Consider the following 22,456-nt stretch of genomic DNA (forward strand, 5'->3'; position numbering starts at 1 on the left):
ATATCACCGTGTATAAAAGTCAACGTGAAATGGCGTTTGCAACCCATTTTACTTCCATTGTACTGTATATTCCAGGGTATATACTCAATCTGACATATTTCCAAGTGAAACAGGATATTCAATAGGTAATAATCTAGGGTGGGACTTTTTTTTATTTGTCTGGATTGTGAAAAGTGGGTATTACATACTGTACCAGAATGGAGCCCAGTAGCTGGAAGGGAAATGCTGAAAAAAGCAGCATGATCACATGGAAAATCAACATGTTGCCTTGAAAATTAAAGTACCCTGAAATCAATCCCATTCATCTGAATTACTGACAAGCACCATACCCCATCAGACATTTTTGCATCAATGCAAATGTGAACACATTTCCCTCTCGCATTACTACACAGGTTCTGGTCTTGTGCAAACTATAGGAATTAATTACGGTCACATAAACAATGGAGATTTGCAATTTGGAGGTTGCAGTTTGGCTCTAAACTTACATTTTTACATTTTAGGTTTGGGATTTGGGTTAGGGGTAGAGTTAATTAAATATGCATTCCTGTTGACAGTATTATATATTTTACAACTAGAAATTTAACTTGCTTTTGGCGCCACCCTGTGGACATTTCAACTAGAAACTGGAGCTCACACTTGCCCATACATTTAATAGCACTTCCAGCTTCGGCCACTGGGGGGCAGTGATCTGAATTTCGGTAAGCACAGACCGATTTCAGTTCACAGACTGATTCACAAACTTTCAACCAACTGTTGAAGAATTTACAGTGTAAACAGCCTGGAAAAATTAAAGGAATTGGTGACGCAGGCCGAAAATGAAAGTCATTTCAGAAGCAGAGCAAGTTACTAAATTTTGATGAAATACTACGAAGACATGTTTTTTTTTGTTGTTGTTGTTTGGAATAAAATTAACTGATGAAATGTTCACAATTAGGCCAGGAACATGGATTTAGAAAGTAAGGATCAATTTTGATTTACCCAACATAATGTTTAGATTGTTTTGATCAATTTGGTCCTCCCGTTTTGAGGGGCACTCCGAATAGGAGCATCTGCCAAATCATGTTTGCTTTTGATGTCTTCAATTGCCAGATACGTCCATCGATTGATTGCCAGATTTATCTTTTATGTACAGGTCAGCTGTGCATTTATCTTCGGTTGTGGAAAAACAAATAGTTTGTATACTGTGATATAATAAAATTCAAGTTCAATGTTCACACTCTTAAGACATGTTCAAAGGTTCTGCTTTATCGGTTTGTTCAGATCAGGCTTTTAATAAGTTGGCAAATGTTTGGAAAGCTGTCTGAGGAGTTTGGTTGGCTCCAGATGTCAAGAGGACCAATCCAACCACCAAAGCATACATTCAAATTGCATTTAGTTGGTTGGAAAGTTTTGGCTATTTCAGTTGGATACCCAAGTCTGAAGCCATGTCCTAGCACTTGATAACACTGAAAGAAATAATTGAAAAATCAGACACAGTCCTTCATGGGAGCTTTTGGGGTCTGATTCAATGTGCCAAAGCGGAAAACTTTCCGAGTTCTGTTGCACATGTCAGGTTATTCTCTTGTTTTCTAGACATTTTCCTTACCACAACCTCAAACCTGGAAAGGACAGCTTGAGAAGTTTATCACTGAGTTGTCAGGACAAAGAATGTATGGCATATCCTGGAGATAACACTGCCATCCTACTCAGACACAATTACCCTCCACGCCAACATTCCTCTCAGAATCCAGCCATGCTTCGAAAATGATCTTCACTGAGGACATTGACCCACCACCAAATAACAGGGATGTTTCTCACCAGATATTTTGCATTTACTTCATATATCTACCGAGGAGAGATGAAGGATAAAAAAGTACTAGTCCAGGCACATGGTAAGATTGATAGAGGTAATCTTTTCTCTATGTGGATATCTGGATAGGGATTTTGGTGATCCACTGATGAAATACATGACATCCCCTGAGCTTTACTTTTTTTTATTATGTGCTGCACTCTGAAGGGTAGGCAGATCTGTTTTACAGATAATTGACCATCTGAAGAATGGGCATTTTGATGTAAAACTGACTTGAACTTAAGGTTGAATTGCACAGCTGCAGTCAATTATCAGCCTGTTGTGGTCAACATGTCCTGCCTTGGAGATGTACTCGCATTAATACACACCATGTGTCCACCAAGTTCATGCATCAGCCTCTAATTTTGACCAAAAACTCTAAGGCAATCATGAGACTAAATAGATTTAGAAAGAAATATGTATCACTTTGTCGTTCCATTGTTAATATTATCACATTGTTTTACAACATATCTGATGACATCCGTATCTCCTTAATAAAATAAAGATGTCTTCAAATAATGCAATGCTTTCATGAAGGGAGATATGACACATGACATATTGAGATTTGAGATTGAGGGAGCAAGAGAGAGCATTTGTCTAAAAATAGCATACAGAAATCAATGCATGAGGACTATGACGACCTCCAGAAACAAGAGCAATACACTGCAAAAAAAAAAAAAAAAAAAAAACGTTCTTAAAGAGTTAATGCACCCAAAAATGAAAATTCTCTCATCATTTACTCACCCTCATGCCATCCCAGATGTGTATGACTTTCTTTCTTCTGCAGAACACAAATGAAGATTTTTAGAAGAATATTTCAGCTCTGTAGGTCCATACAATACAAGTGAATTGTGATCAGACCTTTAAGGCTCCAAAAAGCACAGACAATCGTAGTAAAAGCAATCCAAATGACTCCAGTGGATAAATGAATGTCATCTAAAGAGATACGATCACTTTGGGTGAGAAACAGTTCAATATTTAAGTCCTTTTCACTATAATTGTTTACTTCCGGTCACTCTCCTATGTGCATCTACGAGGGCACTCGGCTCCCTCTGCCTCTCACGTGACGTAAGCACATTGGCATGTTCACGCGAGAACTGACGTGATACAATTGGAAGTGCAGCTCAATTTGTTTACAAGAGAACGCTGTTCACAAGCTTCATTGGTTTTGCTTTTATTTCAACATCCCAGCATGCTTACATCACGTGAGAGGAGGAAGGAACCAAGTTCCATCTTGAAAGCACACCGGAGAGCAACCTGGAAGTAAACAATTATAGTGAAAATTACTTAAATATTGATCTGTTTCTCACATTAATTTAAACACTGGAGTCATATGGATTACTTTTACCAAGACTGTCTGTGCTTTTTGGAGCTTTAAAGTGCTAATCACCATCCACTTGCATTGTATGGACCTACAGAGCTGTAATATCTAAACATCTTTTAACTTCCTATTCTGTTTGGTCATTTTTGACAGAAATAAATTTTTTAATGTAATAAAAAAAAAATTTTTGTTTATCTGAGCTGTACAAGATTTAATGACTTTCCCTCCACTTTACTTGATTCCATAAGTCTAAGTGGTAGTTTAAAAAAAAAAGTGACACCTTTTTTTGTTTGCAGCCAAAATTTGTCAAATACAATATATCAATCAGCCACAATGCAGAACAAATACACACAGAAATTAAGGGGTGAGACTAACACAGCCAGAATGCAAAACGCAGAACACAAACGCGCACATGCACGCACTCATACAGAGAACAAAGAACAAAGTCTGAGTCTTCTGTTTTATACACTCATTGAATTTTCACAGTCCATTTGCTGTTTATTACTGTTCATTTTCTTGACATTATTATTAATTGATTTTAAGTTATTTCATTTTTGATGTTTGAAATAAATGATTGGTAACAATATGATTTTTTTTATGTCTTTATAACACCATGTCAAGTTTGAATTTAAGCATAATATGACATTATTACAAAAACTGACACTTCAAAACAGTTACAAAACAACAAAACCAAATGCTAAACTTTGACAAATAATAGTTTGATGTCTGTATATATCCTAATCCATAACTTAGCATAGAACACTGCAGCCATCTACTGGCTATTATTGTCATAACATGTCATGTTATTTTTCTTTTTCCAGCAGATGGCAGCAATCTACCCTTAAAACAGGACACATTGTCATATTTTCTTCATGTTTCAACTAGGTTTTTACTGTAGTAAAAGTTAACATAAATTTGCTTATTTACACATGGAAATGAATGGTGAAATCGAGGAATTTTTAAATAAATAAGATCAAAACAACATAAAATCCCAAAAGAAGTGCAAAATTGTATGGTTTTTACTTCAGGTAAGAAGAAATGTTATAATTTCTTTAAAGGTGCAATATGTAACAATTTTCATGTAATATTCGCCTTTTTTTTTTTTGCCAATGTGTGAACGGCTTGTAATGCAACTTAAAAAATGAGCCCTTCCTGGACTTCCTAGGTTGCCTTTTAAAGCCTGTAGACTGATTTTTATGTGAAGGGAGCGGGTCGCTTTTGCCGGGAAAATCCAAAGGATGTGACGTTTATGCACGCTCCCGAGAGCCTTGCCTCAGACAGTATTAGCTTCTCTTCCGCTATTCAACAGCGACAACAAACTGCAACACTAGGTAACGTTATCTTAGAGATGGAATCCAGCAAACGTAATTATTCCACAAGGTAAACTACAATAACACATGAAATGAATGCTAGACAATGTTCAAGATAATGCAAAAAGACCCCTTCATTAGTGTAATGTAACTTGGTTATACAGAAAATATATACATTATTGTTATAAAACAATAGCGCATCGATATATCAAAATGACAGTTGTGATGGAATCTCATCAATACTGAATTGTGTCAACATATTTATAATGTACAGTATATTTTATAAACAGCTACTGTCATCATCCACCAGATTTAGCTAACAGTTATTGATAAAGCTGGCTAGCTAGCTAACGCCGACAAAGGCTATTGTATAAATGCAGTCTATGTATCATGCAAAGAAAAGTGATTACTTCAAACTACAGTCTCGCATAGCCAGACCTATATCCACACTTTGTTTTAGCCCTGTTCCAGCACTGGAGAGTCAAATATAATATACAGTCTCAAAGTTTGTAGTAAAACAATCATAACTGTGTAATTTTAAGTATGATACCTCATCTGTCAGCATGATGCCGGTGAATCATGTTGTCTCAAACAAGTACATTACGTCATTGTTTTGGTCGATGCTCGCGTCCCTATGGAGTGTGTGCACGAGCACAAGCACGAGCAACAGGCTGCAGTTCACTTAACGGCCACAGGTGTCAATAATAACAAGTGTTTCTGAATCTTACATACTGCACCTTTATCTAAAAAAAAAGAAGTTACACCTGTACTGTGACCACTGGAAAAAATGACCGTGAACAGCACAGTAGCTGTCCTACTTGATCAGAATAGGAGGGTAACAAGATAAAAAAAATAAAATAAAATAAAATAAAACACGAGAAGCTAAATGAAATCTAACAAAATTCAGTGGGGTTTCTGTTTAAACAGAAAAACAATCTATTTGCTAATGGGGTAAGAAACATAAATGTCTTTTGCCTTTGAATCCAGTTCTTTTTTGTTTTCTTACCCCATTGACATTTTTATTATTATTATTATTATTATTATTATTATTATTAAAAATAAATTGTACTAAATTATGTGAGATTTCTCTGAAAACAAGACAAAATGTCTTGTCATTTTGTTTCTCAAGTAAATTTATTTTGTTTTAAGAATGTTTAGATATTTTTAATTGGGAAAACAAGAAAATAATACTCAGTAAGAAAATGTTTTTTATTATTTTTATTTTTTTTTTATAGTAGAATATATAAAGATGTACTGTATTGTGACTTAACAGAGGCAAGGGCAGGGTGAAACAGGGATAGATAAGTATTATTTTCTGAAAGCATATCTTTAGAATACAACTATAGATCTTTAAAAACATTTATTTATAAGACATGTGAACCTGCGTTGCTGTTGTGAACTCCAGGAGTTGGTTTAATTGGGTTACAAGGTCAGAGGCGTGACATAGTAGGTAGTGCATAAAAAACAAGTGTTGTCAGATTCCGTCAGATTAAATTAAAACGCATTTATGTGGGTCAAGCTTTATACTTGGGTGGACGTGAAGGTGCACGCGGATCCGTTCATTTAGATTATGCTGCCGTCTAGTGTATGTTATGAGGCCTACACAGGTGTCTGTTCTAACCGTGGCAAGCCTTTTTTTAAAGTAAAGTTCTTTAAAAAGACCAATGTTACCCAGTCTGCTTCTGTTTATTGTTCTTTCACCTGTCAATCAATTAACAGGAAATGTAATCCCATCGTTATTGTACTATAAGAAATGCGACGAAGTGATTGGTCTGCTCCGTGGACGCTATGACAACACATAAACTCTAATCACACGCTTCTCACGTTCCTGTGTTAACAGACAGTTTTAATATGTCCAAAAACAAGGTAAGACCGTTACTGTGACATCTAAAATAAACGTATGTGTTTTAAATTGTGTTATAGCTTAAATAAATGGTTGCCCGGTGATGACGTATGTTTTGAGCTAACGAGACTTTCAAAGTTAGCTTTGCATCACAATTATGTGACGTTTTGCAGTAACAAACGTATTATATTCAGCAGACATCTGGACACAAAGTTGCCCACAGTTACCAAAGGAGAAAGGAAGGGTAATGCATGTCTCTCATCTCTTTCCATAATCTGTGCATTATCCGTCTACATTTGCATTTTTAAAGAACAATGTGTCTTTGTGTGTGTGTGTGTGTTTACCTATATATCCAGGTACAAACTGCACTTTTAACGTCTTAAAGTTTCTCTAAATTGATCATGGAAAATAACTGTGTTATGTACTGTGTGAACCCAATAGTATGTGGACACTAAAGTTACACTTAAAATGTATGAATGTCATTCCATTATATATCAAAATATGAACCAAGTGGCATTGATTTTAGATAAGATAACACATGCACAATTTTGATAATACTGTAGATAATCTGTTTGTAATTAAGTCCAAAGGATTAAGATACTTTATGGTTGTCAAACATTAGTGGAGCCTTGATTACTCACCCGAGTCACCTTGAGGGGAACTGACTTCTTACATCCACAATGGCACTTTGTTTGATTTTTTTATTTATTTTATATGCAATGGCATTCATTCATTTTTAAGCATGGCTCAAAGGGATAGTTCACCCAAAAATGAAAATTCTCCCATCATTTACTCACCCTCGTGCAATCCCAGATGTATGATTTTTTTAAAGTATATTCCAGCTCTGTATGTCCATACAATGCAAATGAATGGTGACCAAAACTTTGATGGTCCAAAAAGCCCATAAAGGCAGCATAATAGTAATCCATCAGACTCCAGTGGTTAAATCCATGTCTTCTGAAGCGATCCAATTGATTTTGGGTGAGAACAGACTCTTTAAAAAAAATTCACTGTACATCTCGCCATTGCAGTCTCTAGGCACGATCTTGATTTCAATGCATCTTGATGCATGTGCTAGATGGCGCTAGGAAGTGTAACTGAGCTTGAAATCATGATTGCCAAGGAGACCACTGATGTGCATTTATGTTGATTTATAGTGAAACATTTGTTGCGTTTTGGTCTGTTCTCACCCAAAACCGATTGGATCACTTCTGAAGAGGCAATTAAACCACTGGAGTCTGATGGATTACTTTTATGCTGCCTTTTTGTTCAAAGTTTTGGTCACAATTCACTTGCATTGTATGGACCTATAGAGCTGAAATCTTCGTTTGTGTTCTGCAGTAGAAAGAAAGTCATACATATCTGGGATGGCATAAGGGTGAGTAAATGATGAGAGAATTTTCATTTTTGGTGGTGTCCAAATATACTGCCTGGCCATAAAAAAGCTGCATACTTTAATATTTCATTGGACCGCCTTTAGCTTTGATTATGGCGCGCATTCGTCGTGGCATTGTTTCGACAACCTTATGCAATGTCACAACATTTATTTCCATCCAGATTGCATACATTTTTGGACGAGATCTTGTATTGATGACGGGAGAGTCGAACCACTCCATAAAGTCTTCTCCAGCACATCTCAAAGACTTTCAATGGGGTTAAGATCAGGACCCTGTGGTGGCCAGTTCATGTGTGAAAATGATTCCTCATGCTCCCTAAACCACTCTTTCACAATTTGAGCCCAATGAATCTTGGCATTGTCATCCTGGAATATGCCTGTGCCGTTAGAGAAGAAAAAAATTCATTGATTGGATAACCTGGTCATTCAGTACATTCAGGTAGTCAGCTACCATTGTATTGCCGCATAATGTTGCTGAGCCAAGTCCTGACCAACTGAAGCAACCACAGATCATAACACTGCCTCCAGAGGCTTGTACAGTGGGCATTGTGCATGACGGGTTCACCACTTCATGCACTTCCCTTCTTACCCTGACGTGCTCATCGCTTTGGAATAGGGTAAATCTGGACTCATCAGACCACAAACCTTTTTCAATTGCTCTACAGTCCAATCTTTATGCTCCCTAGCAAATTGAAGTCGTTATTTCTGATTAGCCTCATTAACAAGTGGCTTTCTTGTGGCCACACAGCTGTTTAGTCCCAATCCTGTAAGTTCTTGTTGCATTATGTATGTGGAAATGCTCTTATTTTCACTATTAAACGTAGCCATGAATTCTACTGTCGATTTTTTTTTTTACGATGTGACTTCAAGCATGATCTCCGATCACGATCATTCAAGATTTTTTTCTGACCACATTTCTTCAGTGAAGCTGATGGTTCACCACTATCCTTCCAGATTTTAATAATGCGTTGGACAGTTCTTAACCCAATTCCAGTGATTTCAGCAATCTCCTTAGTTGTTTTCTTTGTTTGATGCAGGCCAATGATTTGCCCCTTCTGAAACACAATAACATCTTTTCCACGTCCACGAGATACGTCTTCCGACATGGTTGTTTAAGAAATGAGAAGCTACACACTGCATCAGTTAGGGTTAAAAAAATTGTTGCCAGCTGAAACATATTAATCACTGCAATAAATATATGCTTATTAAAATCCAAATGGTGACTTTTTTGGGGGGGGCCAGGCAGTGTACTATTTGGGGCTACTGTACGTCTGTCTGTATGTAAGGAACTTAGAAATCCAGTATGGTTCATTTTCATCTCAGGGAGGGAAGAAGCTGTATTCGGTACAAATGTGGCCTAACCAACACCATACAAGATGTCCTTAGCCAGAGACCAGGCTGGGCAGAGATGAAAGAGTAAGTGCTGTATTCTTCCTGTATCTGTTTACATGTCCTGTGTGTCACCCCTGAATAATGCATCTGTTTGTTTTCCTTTAATGCAGTGATGGTGAATGGGACTTTAACTGGTGTGATGTTGGGTGGCTGAGAGAGAACTTTGACCACTCATACATGGAGGAGCATGTGCGAATATGTCACTTCCGCAACCACTATGAGGTCAGTGTAATTATATCAAGGACTGATCTGTGCAAATAATGGAGGACATTGACTGAAATGCAGAATATTGCTAATTACAAATGAATGAAAATGAACTAAAGTGATCCTAATTTGTTTTTATTATTTAATGAAATGTTTTTTAAAAATGTAGAAAAAGTTGTTGTTGTGCTGTATTTTTTTAGCTAACCCGTAAGAACCTGATGGTGAAGAACTTGAAGAGGTATCGGAAAACTCTAGAGCGGGAGTCAGGTCGTTTCGAGGCGGCCAAATGTGACTTTTTTCCACGTACATTCGAGCTGCCCAGTGAGTATCACCTCTTCGTGGAAGAGTTCAAAAGAAGCCCAGGCAGCACTTGGATCATGAAGCCAGTGAGTGTCAGGAAAAATCTAAGAATTATTTCAACACATACAGTATCAAGTCATTATCATGACATCCATTGTAACAATACCTTCCAAAAACAGGTGGCACGATCACAGGGGAAAGGCATTTTTCTCTTTCGAAAACTCAAAGATATTATCGATTGGAGAAAGGTAATACAAATTTGTCACGTTGAATCTTGAAGCTCTTTAGAGTCTTTTGCATTTGTTCTTTAAACACAGAAAGGTGGTCTGAATCTACTATTGTACCAACACAAAAAAGTAAGATAGAGTTTGTTTTGTAACTAAGACACATGCTAATGCTGTTGTTTAGGATGGGACCCGCTCTGAAGAACAAAAAGATGAGGCTCAAGTTGAGAGCTATGTTGCTCAGCGTTACATTGAGAATCCCTACCTCATTGCTGGTACACCCAATAATTTCTAGCTCTGGTGCTTTTCTTCTTTATTTGATTTAGCCCAACCATTATGATCACTGCTTAATATACAATATGATTTACCTCTATCACCAGGAAGAAAATTTGACCTGAGAGTTTATGTTCTTGTAACATCAGTAAGTAAACTATTTTCTATATGTTCCTGAGTGTTTTTAAAGACCCCCTGATATACACCTGGTATTAAGATGCGCTTCGGTTGATCTGATCACATGAGGTCAGGCGAGACCACACCTGGTAATTCAGATGCATCTCCTGTAACCACTTTTGTTCGGATTTGGAGGGGAGGGTCTCTGATTTCATGATGACATACTGTACATCAATCACTATGTCACTGTTCTACTGCATAATAATATACAGCAAAAGAAAGTCATAAAAGACAAAGAAAGCACAAATAAAACTGGTCTGCTGTTTCTCCCAGATGCAGTTGAAATTTAATCTAAGCACAAATGCAACAATTCAAGCAGTATTATCCATTGATTTAGTGGAGTACATGTATAAGCTTAGCTTCAAATGTGTGTGCTTGTCATCTGTGTCTCTGCATGTTGATATCATGTTGAAGCAAGAAGTTCTCTTGCTTGTGTTTGTATTTGCTTTTTCAAATTTTCCAATTGGACGGCTTTTTGTTTGTTGCGCTATTGTTTTATCACAGCGTTTGATTGACATATTAGCGTTTACACCTCAAATGCGATGTGGTCACATGCGTTTTTGACTACCTCCATATGTGTTTTTTTTTTGTGATCTGATCACAAAACGTTTAGACCCTGTTTTCATCTTTATTTAATGCTGACCACTCATAATCAGATCACCCGAAATGCATCTTAATACCAAGTGGGAATGGGGTCAAAGAGATAATTTGCTCAAAAATGAAGAGTGTTGTTGAAGAGAAATTCTTTTTTTAAGTCTTCAAAGCCATACGATAGTGGTTATGAAGAGAAACAAACAGAAAAATAAATGGTTATTGGGTTCTGCAGGAAAAGAAAAATCAAATGGGTTTTGAATGACATCACAATTAGTAAATCATGACAGAATTTTTAAAAGGATGTGAATTCAGATCAGTGTTAAAACACATTTAAAACTGTATAGACAACATAAGTTTAACTCTTTGTTTTTGCAGTTTATTCCTTTGAAGGCCTGGCTGTATCGTGATGGTTTTGCTCGATTTTCCAACACCAGGTTTTCCCTCTGTAGCATTGATGATCAGTGTATCCTTTGCATATGTTTCTGGATAACACATACATACTCACTATTTCTAATCATACTCCACACTGAAAACCCTAATGATCAAAATAATTACTTGTTTTGAGAAAGGAAAAGTTAAATCATACAAATTACATAAAATAAATGAACCTTGATGAGTATTTAGATTTTCTCTTTCTTTCAAGTTCATGAAACTAACACATTTTAAGTAACCTGAATTGTTTTTAGTTTAATTAACTTAAATTTACAGGAACTTAAATGTAGCTGAAACTGGGCAGTTTCTATTGATTTCTATTTCCCAGCATGCTTTGCATAACACTCGACAGGAAATGTTAATGTTGAAATGAAGTGTCATATAATGTGATACTTGTTAGTGTTTAATGTTTTGTTGTTGAGTTTCTGTAATGGAGCTTGAGCTTAGGTTGAGAACAGGAACAATTTAAGATGAATCTACAGTTTGTTGCTTTACTTGTTAAGAAACTGCTATGCTAACAAAAGCATTGTCTTTCTGATTAGCATGCATTTAGCATGCTGGCATTCACTGTACTAGCTAGTTAGGTTTCCTCTACTTGAAGTATTTAAATTGAGATTACATAGTATTAAAATTTTAAGTTCAGCAAAAGAGTTACATTTAAGTTAGTTTACTATATATTTCAAGTTAAGAGCAATTTCCATGCATGTGTAGCGCTAAATCAAAAACGGAAAGTTCTATTAACTTAAACTTGGGGGTGTATTACCTTAAAGAAATTGTTGTCAATGATTGCCTCAATATTTTTTTTAGTTCTGCTAACTTATTTGGGTTTACAGTACATGGTACAAGCAAAAACATGGAAATTGCTTGTTTCCCCTTTAACCTGTACACAGATGTTCATCTCACCAATGTTGCAGTGCAAAAAACAGCCCCTGATTATGATCCTGAGAAGGTATGTGGGATGTAACTAACCATAATATTATATACATAAAAACATGTTTTATTAAAAAGCAGTTATCTCTCTTCTTTGTATCCTAGGGTTGTAAATGGCAGATGCAACAGCTACGGCGGTACCTGACTGCTAAACATGGAGTAGAGAGAGTGCAGACTCTGTTTAATGAAATTGACAACATATTTATTCGCAGCCTGCTTAGTGTTCAGAAGACCATCATTAATGATAAACACTGTTTTGAGTTGTACGGATATGACATACTACTGGACCAGGATTTAAAGCCGTGAGCAAACTCTGTTTTATGGAGGTCACATAGTGTTTGCTTTTGTGTAGCTTGCAGTTGTCCAGTCATTTATTGAAAGTTGGTTATATATTTATATTTTTTGTAGAAATGTGATACTCTATTTAATGAAATATGAGAAGATATAAGGGTAATTCTTAACAATAATGTTCTGTTTGTTAACATTAGTTAAAGCATTTGGTGTCATGAAGTAACAATGAACAATATTTTTAACAGCATTTATCAGTCTTGGCTAATGTTATTGATCAAAATACTATTGTTCATTGTTTGTTCTTGTTAGTTCACAATGCATTAACTAACATATCGTCGCTGTCTGGTGGAAAAACGTGTATCTCCAAAAAAAAAGATTTTTTTCAAGAGCATGGAAAAACTCTTTTTCTCATAAACAATCTTACAAGGTACTTGTTAAACAGAATGGTCATTTCGATGCAAAATGCAAACAGTAGGAAGAGGTCATTTGGTGCATTCCATCTATGGTAAAAATTTTAAATTGCCAAAAGTGGTGATGATATAGAACTTTTAATGAAGACAAAAATAAAATTGTAGAAAAATTTGAAATTAACATGAATTAAGATGTGTTGTTCAATGTAAAAATATTGTTCATTTTTAGTTCATGTTGACTATGGTGTTGATGTAAATGAACACAACCTTATTTCAAAGTGTTACCGATATAAGTTATATATGCCCAATTTTTAAGCAGGCATGGTTCCGGAATTATTTTTCGTAAAAAATAATTTTTATAGGAATTTGAAGAATTCTTCATTAAAGAGTTCTAGGCCAAATTAACCAACTCCTAGATGAATCAAAACATTTAATGGAAGTAAAAATGTGTTTATGGATTGTACTTAACATATTTAATGAGTGAATGAGCAAGTCATCCCATTAGGAAAGGCGTAATTGAATAAGCAATGATGACACAATATTATTAAACTGTACGTCATTGATTATAGACATAAATCCAATTTATTTTACGATTAAAATACTGTATATACAAATACACAACTTGTTTGAGTATGGAGAACCCACTTAATTACATTGTCAATGCTTTGTCCCCCCAAAAAATGAATGTTAATTTTAGTTGAGGAACCTTATTGTTGTGATTTGCTGTTTGTATAAATTCCATGTTAATTTATCAGTTGTGTTGAAATGTATTATATTAATGAAACAGCCTTGACATCACTTAAAATATCCATTTGTTGTCATCCAGGTGGCTTATTGAGGTGAACGCTTCACCCTCTCTCACAGCCAGCAGTCAGGAGGACTATGATATGAAATACAGACTGCTGGAGGACACCCTGCACGTTGTTGACATGGAGGGCCGGTACGATTTGACGAAATGATTTAAAATTTCACGCAAGTGAATGGATGCCTCTCTATGTTGGCACTGTTGTCAAAAAACCTTTATTGCACTTAGTCTGACAGGCAAGGAGAAGCGGATTGGAGGATTTGACCTAATGTGGAACGATGGCCCTGTCTACACAGATGTCGGCCTAGAAGCTCTGGGTAGTTCCTGCCTCATAGCAAATACACACCTTGGTCAGTGTCTGATATTTATGATTTACTTTTTGGTGTACAAAGCAAAGAACAGTGCTATTTGGCACATTTGGATAGCAACCATTTCAATAAAAACTATAATCATAAACAGGTCTATGCATAATATAGATTGTAGCAGCATTTACTATCTTCTTTTACAAGTAAAAATGTTGTTTGTGTATTTACGCAGGCTGTGTGAATGACCGACAGAAACAACTTCAACAGCTTCTAAAGCCTTTCCTAGGGCAGAAGAGAACATGACAACAAGAAAATGACATTAAAGCAATGTGACAAACTGTGTATGAGAATCACACAAAATCCCTCAATAGCTATAACACACAGCATGAGGATTCAGATGAGGGTAAATATCAGTATTTAAATACTCAGTAACCTATATGTGGCAGGAACTACTTTGTTACGTTATCTTTTCTTGTATTTACTTATTGTTTTACAATGAGATACCAGTTTAATGAAAAAAAATAATGACTTTTAAAAAAGTAAATAACAGTAGAAGGAGCCTCTGATAATGTAATGAAAACTGTTTATTTTGTATCTCATAAAAATAGTTGAATTCAACTACCAAAAAAAAAAAAAACCTTCCCAGCAAAATTAAAGCACAATCGGATAAAGATGAAACATTTTTTTCATGATTTTTCCCTGATAAGGGAACTTTGCAGTACATAAAATCCAAAATGGAATGATGCTACAAACATCAAATGGAAATGCAGTACCACAAATGGTCTCAAACTTAACCATCCATCTTTCAGTCATATTCTATGTATTATGTATAAAACTACAAAACTAATACCATCATTGTTGTAAAAGCAAAGAAACATGCTACGTATATTTAGAGACATGGTGGTCAATGTAAGTACTTAAAAAGTTCTCTGAAAATAAGTATACCAACATCAAGCTTGACAAAAATACCTTATAAAGTTTATCGTTCAGTTCCATCTCCAATTCAAACTGCATCACAAAAACACTAATGTAATGTGACCTTAAGCAATCCAAACATTACAATTCCACCACATCCAACTCATGGCAGACATTAAACGTTCAAAAGTGTTCAAAGATAAATAATATATTACACAAAGCATTATATTCTTATTTAAACATAATATAACTTAATAAGGGCAAACCATTGTAATAAATAGATAATAAATGATTTCATAAATAACAAGAAAATAAGTCCATGTAAATAGCACATTACAAAAATACACAGCCATTACAAAACATTCATTATTCATCTGAAAAATATACATTCTTTGACCTAGTGCTTACTAGTCAAAACCTGACATTCATACCTCCATCAAATCAGAGATATGTACATGCAGACTGGATTAAAATACATATTAAGCTAGCTTTTATAGACGATTTGTGCGTACCTTGTTAAAAGATAACCTGCTTGAATGTACTTAAGACAAAATAAATACAGTGGCCCCAAAATATATTTTTAAGCCATAGTAAAAATGTATGAATTTCATTGCATTAGATAACAAAATATCAAACCAAGTGGCATCTAGAAAGAAATGATACTAGACCTTTTCTCAAAACTAACTTTAATTTTCCAGCTGTTTCTTTAATTCATTTTAAACAACTGGTCTTCCCTAGCGGCCAGTAAAGTTCTCTCAGATAGAGGGCTTTTATTTTGAAATAATAGTTTTGCAGTTCTTATTTTGTCTTTGTTTCTGGTTCCCTCCCTGATTGTTCCCCAGATGTGTCTTGATAACCTTATTAGTTTCTTGTTTAAATATACTGCCCTCATGTTCTCTCTATCTTTGTCGGTTCTTGTCCTTTTTAGACTGTAGTGGTGGTTTATGTTGGTTACCTGTATCTCTTGTGTTATATGAGTGCTTTTATTAAAGCTGCGATTAGATCCCACATCTCCACGTCTCCAGACTGCCATCATTACAGTCTCAAGATTCCCTCATGTTTACACAGGTGTCCTACAAATACTTGAGTCTTAGGGTTAGGGTTAGGGTTAGGTATAGTATTGTTTTGCATTGTTTTATATTCATCAACTAACTTTTTGTGTGTGTGAAATGTTTTGCTTTAAAAGTGTGCTTGTGCTACCCATCTAAAATAAATGCCATTTGGTTTGATATTTTGTTATTTAATGTGATGACAGTAGTACATTTTTAAGTGTGGCATAAGTGTCCTAGCACTTAATGGGGCCACTGTATATCTTATTGAAAAAATGCACTTCGAAAAAAGACAATGACCATGAAAAGACCATTTCTAAAGAGAAGAACCTATTTTTAGCCTTGAGTATATGATTTTGAGGCAATTTAGTTAAAGGTGCTGTAAGCTATTTTAGCCGTTCTGAAACTTCCACCAGACTTAAGCCCAAAGTATGCTTCACTAAGACATGAACGCTGGGCGTCCACGTACAGGACGGCAATACATGCAACAATTACATTTTGAGCCGTTGCTATCACGAAGAAGCGCTAGATTAAGATGATGTAATTGCCGCTAAACATCAGGAGATGAAGGTAAAAACAACAACAGTGGATGTGCAAGTCAAGAGAGCATGTGTGAGGAGGTCTGGTGATACCTACATATGTATAACTCGAGTCTGAAGGAATATAAAGACATCTTTGTGGGTCTAAAGTCCTGAAGAGAAAGTCTGATGTCCCATAGCAGTCGTAGCGCGCAAAATTATATGGAGTATATTTTGACAGGCTCACATTCGATTGTACGCAGATTCTGAGTGCTCGTGTCAAATTGGAAGTATACCCATGGCTTTAGACGTTGAATTTGCCATGCTTTACAGGCAGAAAGTCTTTTGATTGGCTAAACAATCAATGTGACCAAGCACCATGGACATCCTTTTTTGCTGCTGATTACAGAGACAGGTGTGATATTTCATGGCACCTATTTTAATGATATCTGACAGGTTTTCTTCATGTCATTTAAAAAAAAAAAAAAAAAAATCACTTACAGCACCTTTAAACTAAAGAAGCGTTAAAGTTACAAAGCACTAACTACTTGGCATACTGAGCGTTTTTAACTTTGCCAGTATTCTTGGTATCTTTAGCATCACAGCTGTCAGTGACAGTTCTTTTAGCGCCAGATCTTAATCGTACCTCGCCTTTTTCGTCTTTCTGCCCATATTTATCCCCTCTTTTACCCAGACCACCGCCTTCACGCTTAATAGCAGCAGCAACCCGCCTATCAGCACCCCCATATTTAATTCCCACAGGTGTATCTTTCAGTCTGTCTACCTCATTTGACCTCCCAGTCTTTCCTTTCCTGACTAAAGCATGGGATTTACTGTTTGCATTAAGTTCTTGCGAGGTTCTGCGCACATTTCCTGCTGCCTGCATATGCCTCTGGTCAACTCTTGCTGCCTGAGGACTCACTGGGTGTTGGGTTTTGGATATGGGGCGGTTTTCTGAGGTGGAGGCCCGGCTTTCACTGCTGCTCCTCTTTTGGGTGTATGCTGGTGGGGCTTTGCGCTCTAGCAAGGGGCTAAGACGGGAGTGGCGCTGGTAGGCGTATGAAGAGCAGCTGCCATTGCAGAGTGGGTAGCGAAAATGGCAGTGAGGGCAGACAGGGCGAGAAAGTTGAGTGGAAGATGGACTGCTCATGGAGGAGAAGGGGGAAAGAGGGAAGGCCCGCTGACCCTGAAGAAGGCTTTTGGGGGAGCTGAGGCGTGTCGGGGGAGCAGTGTGAGGCCTAGGGTGGTTGCTGTTTGCTGGGGCACTGGGGGCATGACCTCGGATGATGGGTGTAGTGTGCCGCCCGCTTTCAGCCTGGATGGTTTGTATCTGGTGCCACTCTAACTGTAGGAGGCGCTCTAAATACTTTTCAAGCTGGCCAACAGGTTTAGGCCTGGGAGCCCGTTTACCCTCGGTATTAAGGAAGATGGTGAGCTGCCTCAGACTCCAGGTATTGAATGGGGGTGGAAGGAAGTCTGGGTAGCTGTAGCTGTCATCTTCATTCTCCACCATCCTGGGTCCAGGAAAGTAGGGATGCAGGTCCATGGAGTTAATCACCTCTGCTCGGAGGTTGAGCTGAGGAGGAGTGCAGGGGGAAGGCAGCACAGGGAGCCTTTCGGAGTCAGACAGGTCACTGGCACTGTCCGTATCATCCTCCTTGTGATCCAGAAGGCGGAATGACTCCAGGTCAGGAACTTGTTTTGGCAGGGAGATTTGATGCAGCATTGGCTGAGGAGCCAATGGCAGTGATAGAGCTCGTCGGCTCTTTTCCAAGGCTGCATTGCTCTGTACCATCTCAGTACAACTCTGAGACGGAAGCTGAATCTTTGGCCTGTCCTGTCCACGCTCTGGACATGAGAGTTTGGGATGTGGAGGCCTCAAGTCAGCTTGGCCCTGTGTGCTATAGCAATAGTTCAAGTATTATTTGTTGTCCATAAAATGTGAGATGGTGATATTTTAATCAATATACTTATTACACAACTCTGTTGAATTCTTATTCTGATTGGTCAATCATGGCATTCTGTGGTCAAATATTTTGTATCATGACTGCTAAACTGTATCCACAGTTTTCCTAAGCAACCACTGGGCAACACCATAATGATTCTGATTGCCGCTAGACTGTTTTCTGGTTCTAGTCTTTATAAAAAGTAGGCCTATCACAATTATTAAATAATCATCTGATCGCGATTATCTCAGTTATTGTGCACTTCAAATTCCAATCACATTTTACTATCCAAATAAAGGAATTTCAAGCGAATATAGAAATTCCATAAATGGTGCATAAACCAGTGTTTTTGCATTATTTGAGTACAAATGAACTCCAACCATCTCACTGACCCACACCCAGAGCAGCTTCTAAAAACAGCGTAAAGATTAACCACTTTTCAGGCACTCTGATGGATTTTTTTCTGTGGGAATGATAGAATGAAAAAACTTATTGTTAAATACACACAAAATCTCAAAGGTCTTCCTTCATACAAAATAAGGGCTCATGGGTTTAATCAGAGAGTCTTTGAATAACATGTGAAAGTGAAGAATTTAGATCAGAAATATTTTACTAATGCATAATATAAAATAATAAAATTTTAAAGCATCACATGAGCAAGAGTGCTGTATGGCCCTAATTTAGAACGGCTATGATGTGCCCGCAGGCCAAGTGCCGCAAGTAATCACTGCCGTGCTGATATGGGGCATACAGCAATATTGCAAGTGTGATATTGCTTTAATACAACAGTTCAATGAACAACTATTTAAATAAATGAGAAAAAAAAAAAAAAAACACACACTTGTGCATGGAACTACTTGCTTACACCAAGGATCAGGATCTAGTTCGAAAGATGCGCCCAAGCCTCCGTTACTAATTCAAAAACTTCACTTTAGAACTAGTAACGATTGCTTGGGTTGTTTCTAACAAATTATTGGAGAAACAAGGGTATGTGTTTTTAAGAGAGAGAGCTATTATGTGTGTGCGATTACCTGCATCTTTCATGACTCCCAACAGTAAAGCTGTAGCGGTTTAACTGTATTCCTCAGCTGTAGTGTTAGTCAACTTGCTAAAGATATTGGAATTTTGATCAAATACATCCGATTTTCTCTGTGTAATAATACATCCGCCATGTTAATTGTTTACATCATCTCCCAATGCGTAAAATCAGGTAGGTAAGCACCTTACGTATGTGTGATTATGTCATCTGTTGTGTTTCTCGGCTGTGATAAGCCTTAATGCTAAAGCTGTTAGTTTAACTGTATTTTCCAGCTGTAGTGTGGTAGTAATTCCAGCAATCATGGAGTGAGAGACGATGCAAATTACTTCAAAGAAACCGCTTGCTGACTGGCAGCCCACTCAAATGAACGTCAACTGAACTGGCTCATAACACATAAAAATGGTCTTTTGTCACCACCTGCTGGTTAAAATCTTTATTCTCACAGGGATAAATGAAAAGACACATCTAGCTGCTTTTAACACATCTTCACTGCTCTTAAGCCGCCTTTTCACTGTTTCCGACATTCACATACAACTGTAGTATTTCTCTCCCTAGTGGCAGTCGTGATGAACTGTCAAACTGCTCACAACGGATTTTATTAAATGAAGGAGAAGCTACCAACAGTTTACCTCAGAAAGACATTACTGTGAGTTATTTTGTTGAGCAGATGGTTGAAATTAATGAAATTTGTGATTAATATTCATTCAGTATTTTTTATTATGAATACTTTTTTATAGTTATAATATTATGATCATCAACAGCAACAACAACCATAATTCAGCAAATACAGGAAGCAGAAATTCATAGATTTGATTTTAAGTATGTAGGTTGTGCGTGTGCAAAACTGAATGACACGTGCACATTTAATCACATTTACTGTAATTACAAAAGCTTTATGTGATCTATTTGCAACATAAACAATCATTTCTGACTTATACATTCATAACTGTCCAAAATATAGAAGTAGCAGGCATTTAGAATAAAGTTTAGGTCAAAGTCCGTTGATATTATAAAATATAACACAGTTTTGATTTATTTTATTTTTTTTTAGTCACAACATAATTCCCATATTTCCATTTCTATTATTCCATAGTTGTGATGACTTTACTATTATTCTAAAATGTGAAAAAAAAAATAAAGAATAAGTGACCCTAAAATTTTGAACGGCAGTGTATGTTGATGCAAAAACAAAAACAGGCTTCCATTATGAATTGTGGAAAATTTCCACGTTCAGGAAAAAGGTGAATAATTGACCGTTATCCCAGAAAACTGATTTCCTAGCAAGTTTAATGTCTCTTGTATCACTCTGTGGTGTCTTTCTTTTTTCAAATCAATATTTCATGCCCATTTATTTATTTATTTGGCAAGTAGCCGTGTAATAAGTGGATTAATGAACAGTCAGCTGGTCATTATAGCTAAATAAACCCTTTAGGGTGAAACAAGACCCAATACAATCACCCTGTCAGGGTTTGTTTTCTTTTAAAAAATGCTAGATGACTTCATTATCCTTTACATATTAAATACCGTATGTTAAAAACATACTAAAAAACAACACTCACCCACACAACTTGCAAGTTCCAGCAGTCGGACTCTTCGCTTTCTTTGGTTTGATTCCATTTTTGCCCTTTTAAAGTCATAAAAACATTTTTAAATTGCTGCCAACAAAATAAACTTTATAAAAATGATTATGTGGCTTGAGAACTTACATTGACAGCTGTGGGCTGTGGATCCTTTTCTTGGCCTGGATGCAAGGTCACTGTTTTCTTAAGAGGTTTCTTATTCTGGTTCACGCTTCCTACTCTCTTATTATTATTGCTGCAAATAAAGCACAATTTCTCAGTGGAATATACTCATAATTGCATGTGTTTTTCATAAATTGCTGTATTCAAACATACCTGGCAACAATCCCAGTGTTTTCTGCCTTTTTCACTCTAACCTTCTCCTTGCCAGGCACCCTCTTCAGTGTCGCAGATGCTATTTGCTCTTGCAGAATGGGTCCCATCTCGATAAACACTACAAAGTGTTAAAAGCGCAGTTGCAAAGCTCTCAGCTGTTCCCAAAAATGTCCCACTCGCGAGCGCGCAGACGAACCGCGCGACTGAAGAGCACCATTGCACAAATACAGTGAAATAACAGCGTCACAATTTATATTTTGCAAGTATTCAGATTTCAAGACATGGAGCACAGTGGAAGCGTTTCCAATACATTAAACAGCGTCGAACAACCTTGTTCTAAACGGTATGCTCAAAATAGACAATAATCGTCTTTACATCGTGGTTATGAAATCCCCAACGATTTGATATCCCTGTTACTTTGCATCACTACAGCATCTCGTTCAGTCTTGTTTACCTGCTGCTTTGTATGTTCAAGTAGCGCTGTCGTCGTGAGCCTCCATTTGGCATGATGGGAATTGAAGTTTACCATGAAACGAACGCATTAAGCGAGCTTCTTTTGCCGGAGCCCATGACGATCGTTCTTAAAACATGTCAAAAATCAAGATATGAGCAAGTCTGTGTACACAGCTGCTGTTACGGTTATGTGATTGTTCTCTAAAAACGCTGTTTGATTTAAATGACCAACAGCATTTCCCTAATACAGCTAAAACAGTGGACACGCCCCCTATGTTTGACGTCAGAATCTCCTGCAAGCTTTGCGCAGTTTGCATGGAGTGTATACCATAAACAATGGCCCCAACTGTCTTTGGAAGGAGTCTAGTTGTTGAGTAAATCCTGTAATAATAAGTTTATTAGGCAATTATTACATTCCCGAACTTCAATTTACCCAATAGGAAATTCTTTTGGACTTCTCTTATTAATTATATACACTGGAGGAAAACATAGTTGTTACCATGTATTGTATATCTAATAAAATCAAATAAGTTTTTACACAAAATATTGCACAAAATCTACCCATGTAATGCACTTCTATCCAAGTACTGTGATGTGTGATACATG

General features: G+C 36.7%; 2 protein-coding genes across 2 annotated transcripts; one reads left to right on the forward strand and one right to left on the reverse strand.

Annotated features, from left to right (window-relative positions):
* The first annotated feature begins 6,157 nt into the window (after nucleotides 1–6,157).
* On the forward strand, nucleotides 6,158–14,713 carry ttll9 (tubulin tyrosine ligase-like family, member 9). The gene is made up of 14 exons (XM_051662891.1): nucleotides 6,158–6,325; nucleotides 6,497–6,546; nucleotides 9,022–9,114; nucleotides 9,201–9,312; nucleotides 9,495–9,680; nucleotides 9,774–9,842; nucleotides 10,003–10,093; nucleotides 10,199–10,239; nucleotides 11,238–11,325; nucleotides 12,185–12,243; nucleotides 12,330–12,526; nucleotides 13,752–13,865; nucleotides 13,959–14,080; nucleotides 14,268–14,713. Exons 1-14 carry the CDS (start codon nucleotides 6,311–6,313, stop codon nucleotides 14,336–14,338), a joined length of 1,308 nt encoding a protein of 435 aa, XP_051518851.1. The 5' UTR covers nucleotides 6,158–6,310; the 3' UTR covers nucleotides 14,339–14,713.
* Nucleotides 14,714–16,105: 1,392 nt separating this feature from the next.
* On the reverse strand, nucleotides 16,106–22,086 carry fam217ba (family with sequence similarity 217 member Ba). The gene is made up of 5 exons (XM_051662884.1): nucleotides 21,852–22,086; nucleotides 21,398–21,600; nucleotides 21,209–21,317; nucleotides 21,062–21,126; nucleotides 16,106–18,418 (listed from the first exon to the last, which is right to left on the reverse strand). Exons 2-5 carry the CDS (start codon nucleotides 21,502–21,504, stop codon nucleotides 17,062–17,064), a joined length of 1,638 nt encoding a protein of 545 aa, XP_051518844.1. The 5' UTR covers nucleotides 21,505–21,600; nucleotides 21,852–22,086; the 3' UTR covers nucleotides 16,106–17,061.
* Nucleotides 22,087–22,456: the final 370 nt, after the last annotated feature.

Source organism: Myxocyprinus asiaticus, chromosome 29 (assembly GCF_019703515.2).
Source record: "Myxocyprinus asiaticus isolate MX2 ecotype Aquarium Trade chromosome 29, UBuf_Myxa_2, whole genome shotgun sequence".
Classification (NCBI taxonomy): domain Eukaryota; kingdom Metazoa; phylum Chordata; class Actinopteri; order Cypriniformes; family Catostomidae; genus Myxocyprinus; species Myxocyprinus asiaticus.

What these genes read in the sequence shown, in the direction of transcription:
- ttll9 (XM_051662891.1), top strand. An exon ending in CTGTAGCATTGATGATCAGT is followed by an intron (nt 11,326 to 12,184) that starts GTATCCTTTGCA and finishes ACCTGTACACAG; the next exon opens with ATGTTCATCTCACCAATGTT. An exon ending in CATAGCAAATACACACCTTG is followed by an intron (nt 14,081 to 14,267) that starts GTCAGTGTCTGA and finishes GTATTTACGCAG; the next exon opens with GCTGTGTGAATGACCGACAG.
- fam217ba (XM_051662884.1), bottom strand. Translation starts at nt 21,504, where the DNA reads ATGGGACCCATTCTGCAAGAGCAAATAGCATCTGCGACACTGAAGAGG. An exon ending in AACACTGGGATTGTTGCCAG is followed by an intron (nt 21,318 to 21,397) that starts GTATGTTTGAAT and finishes CTTTATTTGCAG; the next exon opens with CAATAATAATAAGAGAGTAG. An exon ending in CACAGCCCACAGCTGTCAAT is followed by an intron (nt 21,127 to 21,208) that starts GTAAGTTCTCAA and finishes TGACTTTAAAAG; the next exon opens with GGCAAAAATGGAATCAAACC.